The sequence below is a fragment of the Berghia stephanieae genome, chromosome 1, assembly GCF_034508935.2.
Source record: "Berghia stephanieae isolate SIO BIC M18660-M18661 chromosome 1, UCSD_Bste_1.3, whole genome shotgun sequence".
Taxonomy (NCBI): domain Eukaryota; kingdom Metazoa; phylum Mollusca; class Gastropoda; order Nudibranchia; family Aeolidiidae; genus Berghia; species Berghia stephanieae.
The window spans coordinates 83,519,049-83,537,435 of NC_088360.1; the positions used below are offsets into that span (position 1 = coordinate 83,519,049).

Here is an 18,387-nt window from a genome sequence, read left to right on the forward strand (position 1 = left end):
ATTATTTCAACTATTTACCCAATAAAATAGATACGTAATATATAATTCCTGTAACCTTTTAAAGTCACATAAAAAAAGAGACAAACACATGCCACGTGAGTCTTGTGGCTATGAAAGACAAGGTGAAATCCTTTCATTTTAGGTATACACATAATAATATTTTCTAAAATCTCGTGAAATCAAGCTAAAGCTACTTTCCCACGAATGGTAGTGGATGTCTAAAGTTTACGAATTTAACATAAAATGCCCAAGAGTAAGCGGTATTTATTTCGGATTTAAAAAATGGATCTTCCAGTCGGAATATATGTCAATCATACCAAATTGTGTTTAATCAGGATATACAAATAATTTAAGGTGTCGCTCATCAATAAAGTGATAAGACATTATTACAAAATAACAGCAATCGGAAATCGCTCTGGATTGACGTGTACATATATGCAGATCTAATACCCAGACACATTTATGGGCCTAGTTTAACAATGTTGTCATGGACAATATTTTGCGTCATTTTTTTTTTAGTTTTCCATAACAACAATGAGCCCATAATAAATGGGGTTATCAGACCTGCAAATACGTGCACATCGCCCTGGATCTATTTACGATTTAAATGTCTAAACAACTGAAACAACATTAATAAATATGAAGAAGAAGGAGGTAAAAGCAAAATACGAGCTGACTCAATTTTCCAAGAACTCGATACGGTAAGATTGTCGTGAAGCGGGTTTTTTTTTTTTGAGTTTTTGCTCCGCTCCGATATGGCTTACTCCGCGCTCCGCCACTGCGTGAAAATTTCCACACAGTAAAACATGTCAGCAGAAAAACAAATAATATGAATAGAACATAATTATATATTTCAATAAAATCAATTAGTTATATTTCAATAATGTTTTTTTTCCCTTTTTCATTGATATGACAAAATTATACTTAAATTAATATTTACAGACTCGATTTCAATGTAAACCATTCAATTTCGACTAATCAACTGGTTTAGAGATTGACTTTTTTTCTCCGATGCTGACGTCATAACTCAGAAAGCGAACAGTCAGCCGAAGTGAAAATGAGGCGCTGCAGGCTAAAGCAATGTCTTGAAACTGGTGCAAAACAAACAGCGTTCAGCTCTGTATCTAGGGTTGTTTGTTGAGTTCTTTATGGAGTGATTTAGGTAATAAATGTGGAATTGCCAAGTAGGTGTAGTATGTAAGATGTCTTAATCTCTAGTAAGGAAAAAGAAACAGGTGAGTAAGTTAAGGAATAATGTTTTTTGATAAACGTATCACGAACTGGGTAAAGACAACTGGCTCAACCGAACGGGCACACCAAACCATTTTTTCACTGCCACCGTTTCTCTAAGGACCCGACCGAGACAGATCTGAAACTAGGATATTTGTCAAAAGCCGCTTACTACTGTGACTGTGACCTCTGCGCACATTATTCAAATAATTTCTTTTATTACATTTCACCTGTCATATAATACCAAGATAAATATAATTCTTAAAGGAAACATGAACTGACAAACAACGCAGTTTGACCTAAATCTCCATCCTCGTCTTTTGTCATGATTCATGCTACAGCAGAGTCAGAAGCAAGGAGCAGACACATTTTTGATGTCGATTCTGGCTTGAAACTGGATGAAAAAAATGGGTTAAAAGCTGTTGATGGTTATAAATCTACCTTTACAAAATACTTTGGAATGTTCAGATAAACATTTAACAATTTTCTTTTTACTCTAAATTGGATACTTTTGTTAGGCCCGATTTTGTTATGTTCCCAGATATAGCGGTGCGCCTCAAAAAGACGACCCCTCAACCTCACTCACCGTAAAAAGCAACGATCCGGTTTACTCAGCTCGGATTGGTATCGTGTTCTTTTCACTCTGATATTTTGAAAGAGGATAGTTTTTTCTTAAGTATATCCATGCAAAATTGAAGGAAAATCTTGTAAATCTATTTTTAAAAATTGAAGTTTTGATACGGACTTGATCCTGGACCTGGAGAGTTGTCTTTTTTGATTGGGGCTGGGGTCGGGGTCATCACATCAGCCTCAGTCTCAGGTTGATAGCCATATATACCAAAAACAAAATGCATCAATCAATCAATGAATAATTTGTCTTTTTTAATTTTATTTTGTTCCTTTCTCTCCTCATTTAAACAGGAGTTTAGTTTATGTGAGAGTGAGAAAGGTTCTTTACATTTTGCCAAAGTTGAAGAGTAGTATAGAGTGGTACTTACTAATAATCCCCAGGGTCAAGTCAGTCTTATAAGATTTCATTTAATTTTTATTTTTTAAAAAATCACAACACTTTCCTTTAATTTCAAATGGATTTATTAAATACCATCTTTCAAAATAACTTATTCCTATCTCTCCATGTGCAGAATAGAGCTGTCAATGAAATCCAAACTTGGAACTTTATGCTAATAACGTCAAAATGGCATTCCTGCCTTTTGCACCAATCGACTAGGAATCATCAATTGGTCCATTGCTCACCACTGTTGAACACCGTCAACAGTTTCACTATCTTTCAGTTTTATTGCTATTCTTTTTTTTTTTGGCTGCAGCTATTCGGACTAGAGTCTCAAAAGTCTCCCGTGGCTATTCAGACTCAAACTCCAGTGCGCATGTGCAATCAAAAAGTTAATCAGACTGAATATGAATATCCTCGTCTACCGTGGCAATATAGATTTTTTTTGTTTGTATTTTTTTTTAAATTCAGTTTATTGTCATTTTGATTTTAATTATTGCTTCCATAAAAAATTATGCAAATGAAAATAATAAATAATGGTGTAGTTACTACTATATTTGGCGAGAAAGACAAAATCATCGATCATTTGGAAGTCCATTAGAAATTAAAAAGAAACGAGTTAAAAATAAAAACCTTCAAAAGGAACAAACATCCGTCAAAGTAACTGGTATAAAGGAAAAGCTTTTCTAACGACTTTACATGATGTCCAGATAAAATCAGGAAAAATCAGAGACAACAATCCCTCTAAAGTCCGAAGTAAGGATATCAACTGAGTCAGACTGATATGGGCAAAACAGAATTTTCCCTGAACTCTTCTTCTGCTTCCATCAGTCACACTCTTTGCCCAATGCCGTACTGTGTCCCCCTGTGTTTGCACATGCCCATTGGAGTTGAGTCCGAATAGCCATGGGAGACTATTCAGACTCGAGTCCGATTTGCCACTTCGTTGTTTTTTGTCTTTATATTTTCACTATAAGCAATATCACTATCACTAAACAAAGTGGTAATTTGAACTCGAGTCTGAATAGTCAGACTCAAAACTCCAATGTTCCTACATAAACACAGGGTGGACAGAGTCATGGCCTTCATAAACTCAAGGCAATATATAAGGTGTAGAGCAAAAAATTACGTCAGGACAGAAGACGATCACCAAACTAAAGTGAGTTGTTGTTAGAAGTGCTCTTCGTCTTTTTTTTTGTTGACAAATTATTTTTTGTGTTAGTTTTTTGACCATGAGTTTACAAATGCTACGTTAGAGTGCAGGCATTGGGCAAAGGGTGGAACTGATAGAAGCAGAAGAATTCACAAAAAATTCTATTATGCCCATTTCGTTTGACACGATTTTAACTGATGTCTTTGACCGACATTCTTGACCTGCTGTCATCGTCTGACAGTCAATCATAGCATGCATTATCAATCAATTCTGCTGTGGTGATCACAAGAATGACAATATCTGTACTATATTGTCTTAGCACCATTTGGCATTTTGCTGTCTGGGCAATTTTGAAGTATCATTGACACGATTTGTTCACTTTCAGATTTTAATGTACATTACCATAGTTTTTATATTCTTGACATTATAATCTATAAAACTTTTTAAAAATCAATGTTTCAGAAAGTTGTTTGGAATAACATTCAGTAATAAGTTCTGGTGTCTGAGAATAATTAGTGTTTAAAAGGACCTTCTTAGTATTAGACCTCTCTTTTTAATTATAAGGCAAGTGTAAGCTGAGAGAGAGAAAGTATTGCAACAAATATTGGCAAAATGAACCTTGAGTCAAGGCTTGAGAATCACCCTGATGTGAGTGTGAGGGAAATTTTTCTTGGAAAAAAATGTTGTTACTAGACCTTTATGCAAAATAATGTTGTGAAAACACATTGGATTGACCTATTAAAGTAGAAGAATCTGTATTTCAAGTTCTATGAATTTGCCGGTTTGACCACTGATTTTTACTGTAGACTATGTGAAAGTTGTGTTTGCTGTTGCTACAGTAATTGTTTTTTTGTTTTCTTTTAAATATAAGGCAGGGTTGAGCAATTAGCAATGTAACGATTATGTTCCCAACCTATAATTAACAACTGGCGTGGAAGCCATCAATCTCTCTTTTCACCCACAATTACACACCTTATCATTATCATCATCATCATCATCATCATCATCATCACTGCCACTACTACTACAACCACCACCACTGCCACACCATCATTTCATGAAGCACCACCACTATTACAACCACCTCCACCACATCATCACCATCATTACCATCTACATCATCATCAACACCATCACCATGAGTACAACAATCACTCCCACATCCTTACCACCACTACTACAATTTCCTCCAACATATCAATATCACTACCACCTCTGCTACAACTACCACCACTTCTGCAATCACCACAACCACTTATATCATCAGAATCATTACTACCGCCACTACAACAATCATTACCACCACCCCTACCATTCATTTTAATATTATATATGATTTATGTCATAATGAAATTGGTTTTGGAACTTTACTTGATTTGAGACGAGGGGTTTTGGGATGATTATAGATCGCAATAGATTTATATTTTTTGTTTGCAGAAATTCCTGTTTAACTCTCTCGAGTTCACCCTCATTGAAAATCTAACAAATTTGTTTGATTTTCCATGCATATGAACTCGAGAGAGTAAAGCATTGAAATTATTCGGTCAACTTGAAATAATGGGAGGTGGGCATTACTGAATCTGTGAATAAGGGAGATGTGGCTACTATCACTACGACTACAACCACCACATCATCATCATCCCTACCACTACCATTACTACAACCCCCATATGTTATAATTACGCTTTCAGATTTTGAAATTCCTCTGATTGGTGTCAGAAATTTCTGAGAGACACATTTTGGATTGCATCACAATAAATTTGAATGAAATTCAAATTAAATATTAAAAGGTTATTTTCGCATGGGTGGTTCTTGATTTAAGCGCTGAAAAATTTCCTTTTTTGTGACCAGTCATTCTCACCCCTGTTGATGGATTTAAGGGGTTTATTTTCATTGTTTCATAATTTTATTTTCAAGTTTTCCTGAAGTTTCTGAAATTTTTTACCCACACAAAATTGATATAAGAATTCTTGATATTCGCTTTTACTCAACTGCTGTCAGTGAGATGGTTGAAGGGTTACATTTTAGAATTGTACACTTTTTCTCCAGATCTTACTCATTTTGACGAGCACCATTACACTTTTTCTTGTGTTGAGGTTGGCAGCCCTGTAGCTCTACGTTTGGAACGTAATAGTTAACTTACTATTTATGTGATGGGCACCAGAACTGCTAAGTGTTTGTAGCATGACATCTTTTATCATATGACTCCGGCCTATTGTTTTTTTTATTGACTTCTTGAGATATTTTTGCATTTCTTGGGGTCACTTGACTTCTTTCAAAAAGGGTGGAAGAGGGGGGGGGGGGGGGGTTGGATTATTTCAACAAAACCTGCAATAGGTCTTTGTTTTTATGTATATGTGAGAAAAGGAACATAAGATTGCATGTATATAAATATTTATTTTCAGGTGTATAGGGCCAAGCATAAAATACAACTTGTCATATTAAAAGTGAAAAGATCTTTGCATTTGATTCTATGATGTATTCATATCAATATATATCCTTGAAATATCTATTCCTTTTTGCTTGTATTTAAATGAATGTGATGAAAACCCATCAAACAAATATTTATTAGGTTAAGAAGGCTAAAATGCAGTACTTCTATTTCAGTTCCAATGAGGGTTCCTATTCATCTTTGAAGATAAAGCTTGGAGCTGTATAAAATGAAGAGGCGTTATGTAAAGATGATTTTGAGTTAGTCAAGTTTTATGAAAAGCAGTGAATAGCCATCGGATAGGGGATGTGAGTATTTGGGTGTTTGGTCTCTAACACCTTGGGAATATCATCGGCGAATTAATGCATGGTATTTTTCACCTGTAGATGTTGCTAGCCACCACTCCTTTTTTTTTTTTCAAGTCTAAATTTTTTTATGATTCACTTGTCATCTTTTGTGGTATAATTTATAAGTGACCAACAGTAAAGTAGTTGTTATGCTCTAGTGGAGATGCAACATGATCTTTAAAATTGTATTTTACATTAGCGTAGTATTTAAAAAAAAACCCAAAAAACTTAATACTTTGCCAGGTAAGTATTAATGCCAAAAGTTTAAAATCACTTGTTTAGCTATTTTGCTTACCGAAAGTAGTGCTATGATATGTATCTGACACACCTGATGAAAGATGGTCTACATAGTCATTTCCTGTTCCTAATCGTGTCCATCTCTTGTCAAAATCAAAGACATATCAATACATCTGCTGTATAAGAATTACTTTGTTTTTCCACCAATGAAGACTTGTGGCTTAATGAATCAGATACCTGAAGATTTATAGATAGCAAAAACATTGTTGAATATTGTAGTCTGTTCACCACATAGGCATAGTGAACCATCTCTGTAATGCTTTTTTTTCTTCATATTTTTTTTTCAAAATCATCTCGTTAATCACAATCACCTGAGGGGATATAATTATAATGTCTCTTGATAATAGTGAAAATAGCTCGTACTGTAATTTGTCTTACTTTATTCTGCACAACAGTATGAGAATATAATAAATATCAGTTCCTTTCTATAACAGATATGTTTCAATGAAAAGTATAAAGATAAGATGATAATAATATAGAATTATGTGAATATAGTTGGGTACTCAGTTCATATACAGTAGAATTACTTTAAACCGAAATTTTGGGGACCTTCTAAACCATTTCGGTTTAAAGACATTTTGGTTTAAAACAAGTTCCCGTTTTGCAATGTTTTTCAAGGGTAGTAACTATTTAAGGAATTTGCTCATTTAATAGCATCATGGGTTTCCCGTTAAATGGAGTTGTTGAATAAATGCCGTCTTCGTAACCATTAACATTTTTTATTTTTATTTTTTTCTTTGGGTGTGTTTTAAAAATATTTTTGGGGGTTTTCGTTTTCAAATCAAAATTGTTGAAAGAGTTGAGTTCGGGAGGCCGTGTATTTTACATTATATCTCCGTCTTGATCAACTTTTTTTTCATCGACTTCATGTAGTATTTTGATTTTAAACTCCAACGTGTAAGCACAGTGCTTTCTTTTAGACATCTTTTAGTAAAATGCAAAGCTAAAATAAGATCGAAAGTTCTTGTGCGATCTCTCTTTTGTTGAAAAGCCATTAGGTTCAAAGGCCTAATTACATCGAACCCCCATCACACACACGCACATTTAAACAAAGTGGAAATGAAATGGCATGTCAATTGTCGTGTTGAAAATCCAGTCAGTTCCAAAGCATCAACACACGAGCGAGAATATCTCGCTTGCGTGATTCTACACCCCAACTCCCCCTCTTTCCTCATTTTTCGCCTGCCAGTCACCCGCTGTCTTCCTTTTCCAGTCTGTGTGATTGTGGTGTTGGCCAAGCCCAAGTGTAGTGATCAGTGACATCTATAGAGTATATGAAGTCCTAGGCAGTGATTGAAGTGTTTACCTAACCCCCACCCCCCACCACCCATCACCCTCATCTTATACTTACGCTCTTTGTTTAATATCGCCGGGCATTATTACGTGTGGCCTCCTTCGGGAATTTTTGAAGAAAAATAGAGAGAGAAAAGGGGAAGGTACTCTCAAGTTGTTTCGGTTTAAAGAAAGTTCCTGTTTAGAAGTATTTCGGTTCATCGTAAGAATTAGTACAAAGATAATGAAGAAACTAGTACAATTTATTAAATTCTTTGCGGTTTAAGGTATTTTTCGGTTTAGCTTCTTTCGGTTTAAAGTAATTTTACTGTAATTATTGATCTATTGCATAGTCTAGTGTGTGTTGTTTTGAAAGACTTCATAGCCTTTGCATGCTGTTAAATAATTTTAGATTTTTTTTTCTAGCTGTTACTGTTATTGACACTGTCATATTTAGTTCTTTTTCAAAGAGTTGACATCTTTCTATTTTTCTATTGATTAAGATTAAATTTTTTATTAAAATTCTGTCCCTCCTTCTTCTCTCTATCTTTCGCTCTCTTCTCTGTGTGTATGTGTTTGATTCCATAAAATTTTTGTATTTATTGCATATTAATGTTAGTAATTTAAGGAATGACTTTTTCAGGATTTTTTATTGTAATTTTTTTTTTGGGAAAAGCATAATAGGTTTCATAAATATAGAAGCGTGATCTATTAACGGGATGGATTTTATCACAGAGGGGAGCTCATAAAAAAATTTAATTTATTGTTATTATTTATTCAATGGTTCAAAATTATTTTTTTGTTTTGAAATACAAATGTAGACCCTTCTACTTGTACAGATTTAATCGGTTAATATGAGGCTGTGCCAAAATATTGTTTTTGTGACGTTCGCACACAAAATCACTCCGATTAGTTATTTGGAAAAAAATTAAGTTAATATTCGCTTTCATCAGTTTATATCGGATGAATAATTAATGCAAAAACTGGTGATCTGGCTCCAGTGGAATAACAGATATAGTTTTTGAAAGGTTCAAAACATTGTGAACAGGGAATCAACTTTTTCCACACTTTTCAACTCTTGGTAAAGCGATATAACTATAATTTTGATGCGTGATCCTCAGTTTTTTGGTTTATTTTTCACTATTTAAACCAGTGAAACTGATGAAAGGGAGTTTTTTTCCCGTAGTTTTTCCAAATAACTATTAGTGTTGGAGAATTTTTTATTTCGAACGTCACAGAAATGACCTTTTGACACAGCTTCAATTACAGATTTTTGAACATCAAAGTTGTTAAATTCTTTTTTAAAATGTTGACTGTCTACAAATGCTTTTTTTTTTTGTTTTGCTTTTTTAAATTTACAAGATACTCTACCATTGTTCAATCCAGTCTCCCAACTGGAGCACAGCTAGAGTTATGAGAGAAATAAAAAAAAGTGAAAAAGCAAACCGAGAGAACTGATGTTTTCATGTCTGCATGGGTTATTATAAGATATACAAGTTGGTTGTGTAATGGTCGAGATTGTTTTTGTTTTTTTTTCTCCCAGTGATGAAAGTTTATTGGCATAGTAATTGGAATTTGCATATTGTTGATAATTTACATTCTGATTGTGCAGTCCATTTTTGTTGTTTCATCTTTTTAAAAAAAAATTTTTGATAGGGTAGGGGGGGGGGTTGTCTCATATAAAGCATTCTGATTTTATAGCAGTATTATAAGACTTGCTTATTTTTCAAATTATCATTAACTTTTTTATTTCATCTTTCTCAGCGTGATGCCCCCGATGGCTACACCACCAGTGAAACGCAAGTGGTCTGAACTGCTTGATGACGATGTCTGTGAGAGACAACTACTTATGGACCTTTGTGCTGCAAAATTGAGATACGTCAACCCACCACGGCCACCAAAGAGAAGAACAGAGGTTCCTCTTCTGCGTAGTGTTCTGATTGTAAATGCTATGAAACACCTGTCATCTGAAATGAAAGTTGAGAAGCCTATTGATTCTTCAGCAGAAGATATATCTGTTGATCCAGGTCACTTTGAAGGACTTCCACCTTTATCAGAATTGTTAACAGATATCATGCTTGATCCTCAACCATTAACACCAGCTGGTGATAATTGTTATCAACAATCAGCTTCTTCTTTTAATTGGTCATCAACAAGTACTCCTCATTACTCACCAATCACCCCTGTGCAGCCAAGTTTACCTTCTTATCTAGATGGAGAATCTTTAATGGAAACTTCAGAAGATGAAAAGACTGTTCATAATTTATTGCCATGTACCAGTGTTATAGAACCTGATCATTCATCCAATGTATCATGGAAACCACACGCCAATATACTTGACAGCTTCCTCTCTGACACATCTAATTCTCATTTGCCCAGTGATACCATGGTAAATTTTAGCTCGGACTTTACATTCCAGCCACCCAGAAACCCTTTGCCTTCTTTTACATCATTTTTTGATTCAACACATTCATCTGTAAGTTACTCAGAATTCTCACAAACAACATCTACCCATTACTCTTCTATTTCAACAGCCACTTCCTTGTTGCCATCCACGTCAACATTGAATTTTCCCCTCTCAAACTTTGCATCTTCCGAGGATGCCATTAGTAGTGCTAATTTCTCAGAATCAGATCTAGAAATTTTAGCAAAAACATTTTCAGCCAAATTACCAGCTTTATCAATTGAAGAGCTAGTACATGCACTTCCACAATCATCATTTTCACAGCAAATATCCCAGCCTTCTCAGTCACCATTTCATGTGCCTTCAGCATTGCAAAGTTCCAGTTCAAGTATCGATTCAAATCCTGCGGCAAGCAATCAGTGTGCTAGTTATTGTCGACAAGACCAGCCACCTCCGAGTGTAGATGAAGGAAGCATGGTCAGGGTCCTAGTCAATTTATGAAATTCTCCCAGTAAGTCTTTAATTTATTTTCAACTTCACCATGATGGTGATCTGTGACTATCGACATTTCAACTCAAGAATATACCCATGACCTTGCCACAAAATTTGTACAATTTTTAAGATTGTTCCCGCAAGTATTAAGATTAGGTTTGAAATATTTAATTTTCACTCAACTAATCAAGACTTACATCATGATTATTGTTAATTTATACTTTTTTTTCTTTCGGTAATTTGATGTCAAATACCTGATATCATTTGAAAAGAAAAATACCTTGACATGTTGCCTTACCAGAAAACGATGTGACAATGAAGATGCTAGACTATCAATGGATTGCAACATTCTCAAATGGATTTCTTGATAAATAGCGTCTTGCAGCATTTTGAGGAAGGTATCTGCCTCTTGACATTGAAAATACTTTTATCCTGGGATATGAATGAGGGGGGGGGGGGGGGGGGTGGTTACAGCACTGAGAGTGGCTGTAGTGTTGTTGTGACTGTGATATAAAATAAAGAATGCATCAAGGGAAAGTTTTATCATGTTGTAAGTTCTACATATCTGCTTTTGCCAATGATTGCAGAGGATACAAAAGGAAATCTTGGTTTTGTTGAATTATGGTGCATTATGATTATGTAATTGATTCTGCCAAAGGCACTGTCACAATGTTATGAACTACTATGTGTCATCAATATTTGATGTGCACTTTCAGTGAGATGAGAAAGGTCATTGTTTTGTAAACAAAGTTGTTAATTAAAATGATATTTTTTCCTGCCAATAGTTTTGTTTTTGGTGGATGGACAAAGAGACCTTGACATCAAAAATTTATTGGATCCATATCATTATTTCATGATTGTCAACTGTATTATTAAAGTGGAGTTAAGCTACCCAGTGGAAACGTCTATTCTTTGAGATCGAGTATGACAAATGAGATATAAATTATTTTATTTTTTTTTTCTTTGGTAGCTCACACAAAGATGAGCATGCCTAATCTCTTATTTGTAAGTTATGTCGAGTTTGATTGCAGGTTTCATTTGAAAGCTTCAGAGAAAAGTAGTTTGCAACATTTAAAATTTAATTTAAATAAAAAATATTCTCAAATTTATTTGTGTGTACAGCAATTTTTCTTTTTTCTTTTTCTTTTATTGAAAGGGATATGGATTCAAATAGCTTTTATAATTTGGACAGGTCAGTGGTGGCGCATATGTCCTTTTTAAAAAAAAAAGTATTTAAATGGATTTTTGCATTTTGCTGTCAAATCCGTCATATGGGATCATTGAGAATAATGATCAAATTTATAAAACACTGCGATGTGGTTCCATTATAATACAAATATAATATCACTAAACAAGTGCTGTTATTTTCAGCCCGGTACCGACACTTTTTGTGTGTAATATTAGCAACGAACTTTGCATTCCATCTGATTTTGTTTTTGAGACTTCTAGTTGAGTCCTTTACTGATTGGTTATATATGTCAACTCTATGGGAGTGAGTATAGGGCTGTGGTTTTATAAATGGGAGGTTTGCAATTTTCCTTGTGAAATGAAAGCTTTGTGATAACCAAAAAAATTTAATGATGATTTAGAGTAGTTGTGTAAAATAGTGTCTGTCAACATTAAAAGTTTTGTTGTCATGCATACCATTGTGTCAGAAATGTACAAGATATATTAGGATTTGCTCAAAATCTATTATATCCACCTAATTCTGGCTTATGAAATTTATTACATTGAGAGCTTGACAGTCAATTAGGTTAGTGATTGAAATGATTGAATTCTCATTGATTCTTTGTCTGAAGATTGTATCGATGCTTAATTTTATCTCTTATTACAAATTATTGTGATTGGTTTAGGACACAGAATAAAGCTATCTAAATTTGTACTGTTTTATCTCTTTTTTTTTTTCCCCCCCTCGAGTTGGTTTTCAGAATGACTTGCTTATTTATTCACTTATTAACATTACGGGTGTAGATTTCAATGCTTCTTGATTATTATTTTTAGTTTTAGTGGTAGTAGACGGAGAATCAATGTCAATTCCATCTATATTTTGTTAATTTTGGGCCCTTTGGTACTAAATACCACTAGCTGTTAAACTTAAAAGATGTTTGTATTGCCTCGTTTGCTGTGTTAATTGTCAAAAAAGAAAATAGACTAAATCAGTTGCAAACCTCATTTGATCACTACTACTACTAGCATTCCTTAAGTTTTCATTAGTTTAAGGTGATTCTTTTCAATGTGTGATGTTAAAGGAATGAAATCCTTGACTGTCTTCTTATTGGTTGTCATGATTTACATGTGAAATTGCAATATGATTTTTTTGTAAATATGGATATGGCAGTGAAATTCACATTCGTTGTCTGAGTTAAGTTGCCCTTTTCTCATGGAATAAGTATATGTGTGGCCTTTAACTTCAAATATATTTATTTATGTGTTCTAATTTATGGCAATAATATACTATGAAAAAAATGTTTGTTTCTTTAGAGTACATTTGAGGTTGAATCCTCCACTCAGAGTGAAAGCATATTTTTTATTTATTTTAGGGTGATTTTCCCATATTATGAAGACGTGGTGATCTTGATAAATGCATGTATTTAATGATATACATTTTGAAATTATTTTAATGGACATAATGAATGCAAGAAGCTGTGATCTGTTTCATTTGTAGAAGCACACACATACTGTATCAAAATGTACAAAAGAGTATGCATGTTATCATTTTGATTGGAGGTGCTGCTAAATTTCAACGCATTGTTACTACATATTGTGTTTAGTATATTTTGAAGTGGAGTGACAGTCTCTGATTTTATGATTTTGAATTATATGGTATAATAATGGGCTTTTTATAAAGAAAAGAACAGCCTAATAATACGAAGTAATGATATCCTTAACTTCAACTTCAATGGTAGTTCAGCATTCGTTCGACTTAAAAATAGGAAATTTTTTTTTTTTAATCTTTGAAGAGTGTCATTTTGTCAGCAAATTGTTGATGGAGGTGTGTCTTTTGTTTTTCATTTAATTTAAATGTTAATCCAACTTGCCTAATTTGTACTCTTCAATTTTAAGTGCAGCTGAATTTGATGTGTGTGCATTGTTTTGGGTGCCTTCACATAGAGAGTTATGCAAATGTGAAATTGTTAGAGCATGATACATTTTGTGGAAGCTTCCTATCTGGAATCCATGTTTGTAAGTTGATGGTTGAGCCTGTTTTGTGAATTGTTCTTTGGTTTGAGCAGAATTCTTTTCATACCAATACTAGTACTCCCACCTTTTGTGTATTACTTGGTGTCTCCATGAACATTGGTCAGGTCATTGATACGATAAGCTTTGAAACTGGATGTGGCAAAAGTGGTTTTGACTAAAGCAGGCGAGATGTCATCTTGAGTTTCTCTTCTTGAAATCATTTTGTACCCAAACAGTATGGCATCTCCTCTATAGAGCTTGTGCTAGACCCGGGTTTGTCATCATAGAAATGCACATCAGATCGTGTTTGTCCTACAACTAATTCATTTGATGACCTTACCCCTCTAATAATACTTCTGTTCCCAAATTGAACAAATTCCTGTTGTCTTACATTTTCTCAATAGCTTTTACTTGGAGATCTAGAATTTTGGTCAATTTCTTCTTCCTCCTCTTTACTCGGGTTGAAGTGATTTCAAAGTGTCACGTGTGTTGAATCTCCTCAAAGCATACACTCGAAAGCATTATTACTAGTAAATGGAATCAGATTTATTTACAAAGGATATGAATTGCAGTACCTATGTTTTAAAAAAACAACATATTTTGGGGTTTGGATTTTGGCTCTAAGTCTACTTTTTGTGTGTGTGTGTGTGTGTGTGTTAAATATACTGTGAAACATTATGCTTAATCTTTGAGATGTAAATGTAATGCATGTTTACATGTTACTGATTGAACCTGTTTTGGGGATGATTCTTAGGAGCAGAATTCTCTATCTCTTTCTATTTTTTTCTTTTTTTTTCTTCTCCTGACTCTTGCCAAGTCATCATAACAATTATTGAGAATTTGTAGGAAATATTTTTAAAGATCAAGAAGACATCCATGGTGCCAATGGTGCATGTCTCATGGTCAGTGAGAAGTTTTATATCATTTAATGGGATTATATGGTGCTTATTCAATAGTGATATATGTGCATTGGACATTAATATCTCAAAAATAGTTTGTAGTCAACTGTTTCATTTTGTTTATTGTGCATGTTTTTTTCCCGTCTTTATTGAACAGTTTTCAAACATTCCGGAGTGATTCAGAGAATGAATGCCACTTTTGTGTTTTGCATTATTCACCAGCAACTGATGTTAATTTGGTTTTCTTTCATGTTTTTAAGAAGAGGTTCACAGTTTTAATAATGAGTGGGGTTTCTCACCTCCCATAATGGGCAGGGAAGCACTTTGTCTTTATCCCCCTTTATCTGCTTTCCAACAGGCCTTCTGTCTTTGTCTTGGAATGAGATTACTTGGTTTGTCCCGGCCTTCGCCGTGAGGGAAACGGACAGACGTATGGTTAGAGTTTTGGGAGATGATATTTTTTGTCATGTAAATCATGTCTCTGTTATGCATTGTATTATTTTTTGGTTTACATATAATAGACCTGTAAATTCTCAGTCAATTAACTGAAATCAGTCAATTTGTCAAATTCAAATATTTAAAAAAAAGGAAAGAAAGAAAGAAGTGAAGAAAGAAAGAATTCACAAATCGTAGTCGAATGACCGTAAAGTAATTAGGAGTGTTCCATAACGCTACGCATAGCTCATGGGAGCCATTAATATTGACGATGGATTTATTGCCAAGGCTAAGCGGCGCTTTTTAGAATTGGCGTGACTGAACACATCGCAGTGTAATTTCACACAGCCTTCGTTAAATTATTTTTTCACTTTCCAACCTGTCGTGATCCCAACGGTAGCCAATTTTAACTGAGCCGCCGAGCGATAAATTTCACTGTTTCGTCTAAGCCAAAATTGACCACAATTACAAGCTGGGTTTTAAAACTATAAAAAAAAGTAAAATGCGAATGCCGGAAGTAACTTCTCGAGTAGATGGTGGAGACACCTTTAAATCGAAAGTTAGATTAGGATAGATTGATACAAGCACATTTCGATTGCCTCACATTGTAAACAAACTGGTTGACCGTTTCTTCACTGATTGAGTACCTGATTATAAGGAACAATGGTAAGTAGCCTAATTAATTCCCGTGCAAATCAGGACGTTTTCTGCCATTGTTTTGCTCAAGCCCAAGCGAGCTTGCTGTTTTATGGCGATTTACCTTCATTTCGATTCTTTGAATTTTTCCGCTACGCCTGCCGAAGTTTCTTCTTGATAATTCACTTCTACTTAATAATTCAGTGTATTAGCCAGAAGTCATATTTATTTAAGTTTTTTTTTCTCTGTCATTTACTGATTGAAAATCAAGTTTGCTCGTTGCTACATTATTCTAATGTTCTCACAATGGCTGAGCTGTTCGTGGATCGCAATTCAGACTTGTCGAGCATCGATAAAGTTAAAGATGTGAGTGTGAGGAATAAATTCAATTGGTCAAGTCTAGAAGTTAAAGATCATAATGGTGATTATTTTTCTGACTATGTCCAAAAAAAAATTCCAGAGGCAGGAATATGACTATGACTTTGATGAAGTCATCTTTACCTATATGATTATGAATGACATGCTTATTTAGCATTCCTTCTACATCAAATTATGGCAGTCATACTTCCATAAGAAATAACACCCACTATTTTAATGTATTGTATTTATCACTCTCCTCTCCATTTTAAAAATAATTGAATCTTCAGTTTGTCGAAGAGTTTCAGTCAATTTTTATAGAGCTCATTTACAGGTCTAATATAATATAATATATGATTTGTAAACTTATGACCCGTGTGTTTTCCTAGCAACACACAAAAACTCATATCTCCCTTTGTCTTACTTTCTCTTGGGTGCTTTAAATTGTAATTCCAGAACTTGTTACTACCCCGTTTTCTTCCTTTTTACTGGCGCTGTAAAAACCGTTAATAACAAACAAAACAAACAGTTTTAATCTTTTTATGCAACATGCAGATAGCTATTTAGTTGGTCATAGAGACCTCTTGTGGTATGCAAGATAATGGTTGAAATTGCTGTCCTTTAATTGTTTTAAAGGGAACAAGCAAAACTGATAACTTAGTGGAATTTTTTACTTCGTTTTCCTTTTTAAAAAAAAAGAAAACAACGATTAAGAATGAAGGAACAGGCATGTGATTTTTTTTAACCTTGATATTGTATCGCTTGCATTGCATGAAGTGGTTCTGGATGATTGTGTTGGTGGTATCCATAACTTATTTCACCAAGTCAATAGATGTTTACTTTAGTTATATTCATGTTGTATGGGCAGTTCTATCGTTTTCATCATATTGCAATGTTTTGAATTTCTGAGTACATTTTCTAATTTATAGGGTAATCTTTATTCTGATTTATGTTCAACCATGCTCACAGTTTTAAGAACATCAGTTCCTCATCACTGTATTTGTTGATAACTCAAAAGTGCTATGCAATTCATTGATATACATTGGTTTAGTCTCTCTCTCTCTCTCTCTCTCTCTCTCTCTCTCTCTCTCTCTCTCTCTCTCTCTCTCTCTCTCTCTCTCTCTCTCTCTCTCTCTCTCTCTCTCTCAGTCCGCAACCTTGCAATCTCTTCTATCTCCTTCTAAGTGGTTTATACTTTTCTTGTGGCATTGGTGGCCTTGTCCTGGAATGAGACCATTTGGCCTGATACTGTCCAGATTGTTTGTTGGGGAAACAGTCTTATGAATGTATTATTTATTAGAAATTTTTTTCCCTTGATAATCGTCACTCCTTTATATATTTTTTAGGTTTCAGGTTATTTGATACATTTCTCATCCACCAAATTGGATGTATCTCTTCTCTCTTGCAGTGTGAGTGTTAAGAAGATACAGGGAGTAATTATTGTCTCATAATGTGACGATTCTAAAAAAAAAACAAAAAACATTTTGGTCTTCCTTTGTTTTCTTTACATTTTGATTGACAAACTTTATATCATCTTTTTCATTATGGGCACAGAAATATCCTTATGGTGTCATATGCATGTAGAAATTCTGAAAACAAGTGAATATCTGTCGGACACTTTTTGTTAATTTCAATGAAATATGCTGAAGGGGTTTTTATTCATTGGTTATATTAGCTTCCTTTAATTTGTAGTCATCGTACATGTGGGGGTCAACTTGTTAAACATTTCTTCCCTTCTGTCGAAGAAAGTGTTGTTTGAAATTTAATCTAGTTCACTTGGAATACAATTCATACGGGAACCACCAGAATATGAAGTTGTTAAGTTTTTGCAAATTCCTCCATCTCATTAATATCAGGCTTATAGGTGTAACAAGTGTAGTTGGATTCAATTCAATGGAGTCGTTGCATTTACAGGGGTGCTTTTTGCGTTTCAATATTATCTATTTTGCTATTGGTCTTCAATTTATTGGAAGCCACTCAGCCTGCGGTAGAGATCTACTTTTCTTTGGTGCACATATGGCCTAGAGGTGTAGGAAGCAACCTAAAAACTTAAGTTAAAAAGTTCTAAACCAGTTTTTGTTCTTTTTTCTATACCGACTATAGCTAGCATCGGACAGAAGCCTTTTCTAATTATTGCAGTTTTTATAGTGATGTACCATTTACATGCTTCAGTTCATCTGCGACTGTTTTTTTTTTTTTTTTCAGTTATTTTCTAATAACAAAGTCTTTGCTCAATCTTAATTAT

General features: G+C 34.1%; 1 protein-coding gene across 4 annotated transcripts; it reads left to right on the forward strand.

Annotated features, from left to right (window-relative positions):
• The first annotated feature begins 1,025 nt into the window (after positions 1–1,025).
• On the forward strand, positions 1,026–15,330 carry LOC144959348 (uncharacterized). 4 transcript variants are annotated; one of them, XM_078891928.1, is made up of 3 exons: positions 1,026–1,235; positions 6,000–6,131; positions 9,504–15,330. In XM_078891928.1, the coding sequence occupies exon 3, from the start codon at positions 9,508–9,510 to the stop codon at positions 10,642–10,644; it is 1,137 nt and encodes a 378-aa protein (XP_078748054.1). In that variant the 5' UTR covers positions 1,026–1,235; positions 6,000–6,131; positions 9,504–9,507; the 3' UTR covers positions 10,645–15,330. The 4 variants fall into 4 exon arrangements, with proteins under 4 accessions (XP_078748054.1, XP_078748056.1, XP_078748057.1 ...); XM_078891931.1 differs by having other exon boundaries at positions 1,037–1,162; XM_078891924.1 differs by having other exon boundaries at positions 1,049–3,133; positions 3,259–6,131.
• Positions 15,331–18,387: the final 3,057 nt, after the last annotated feature.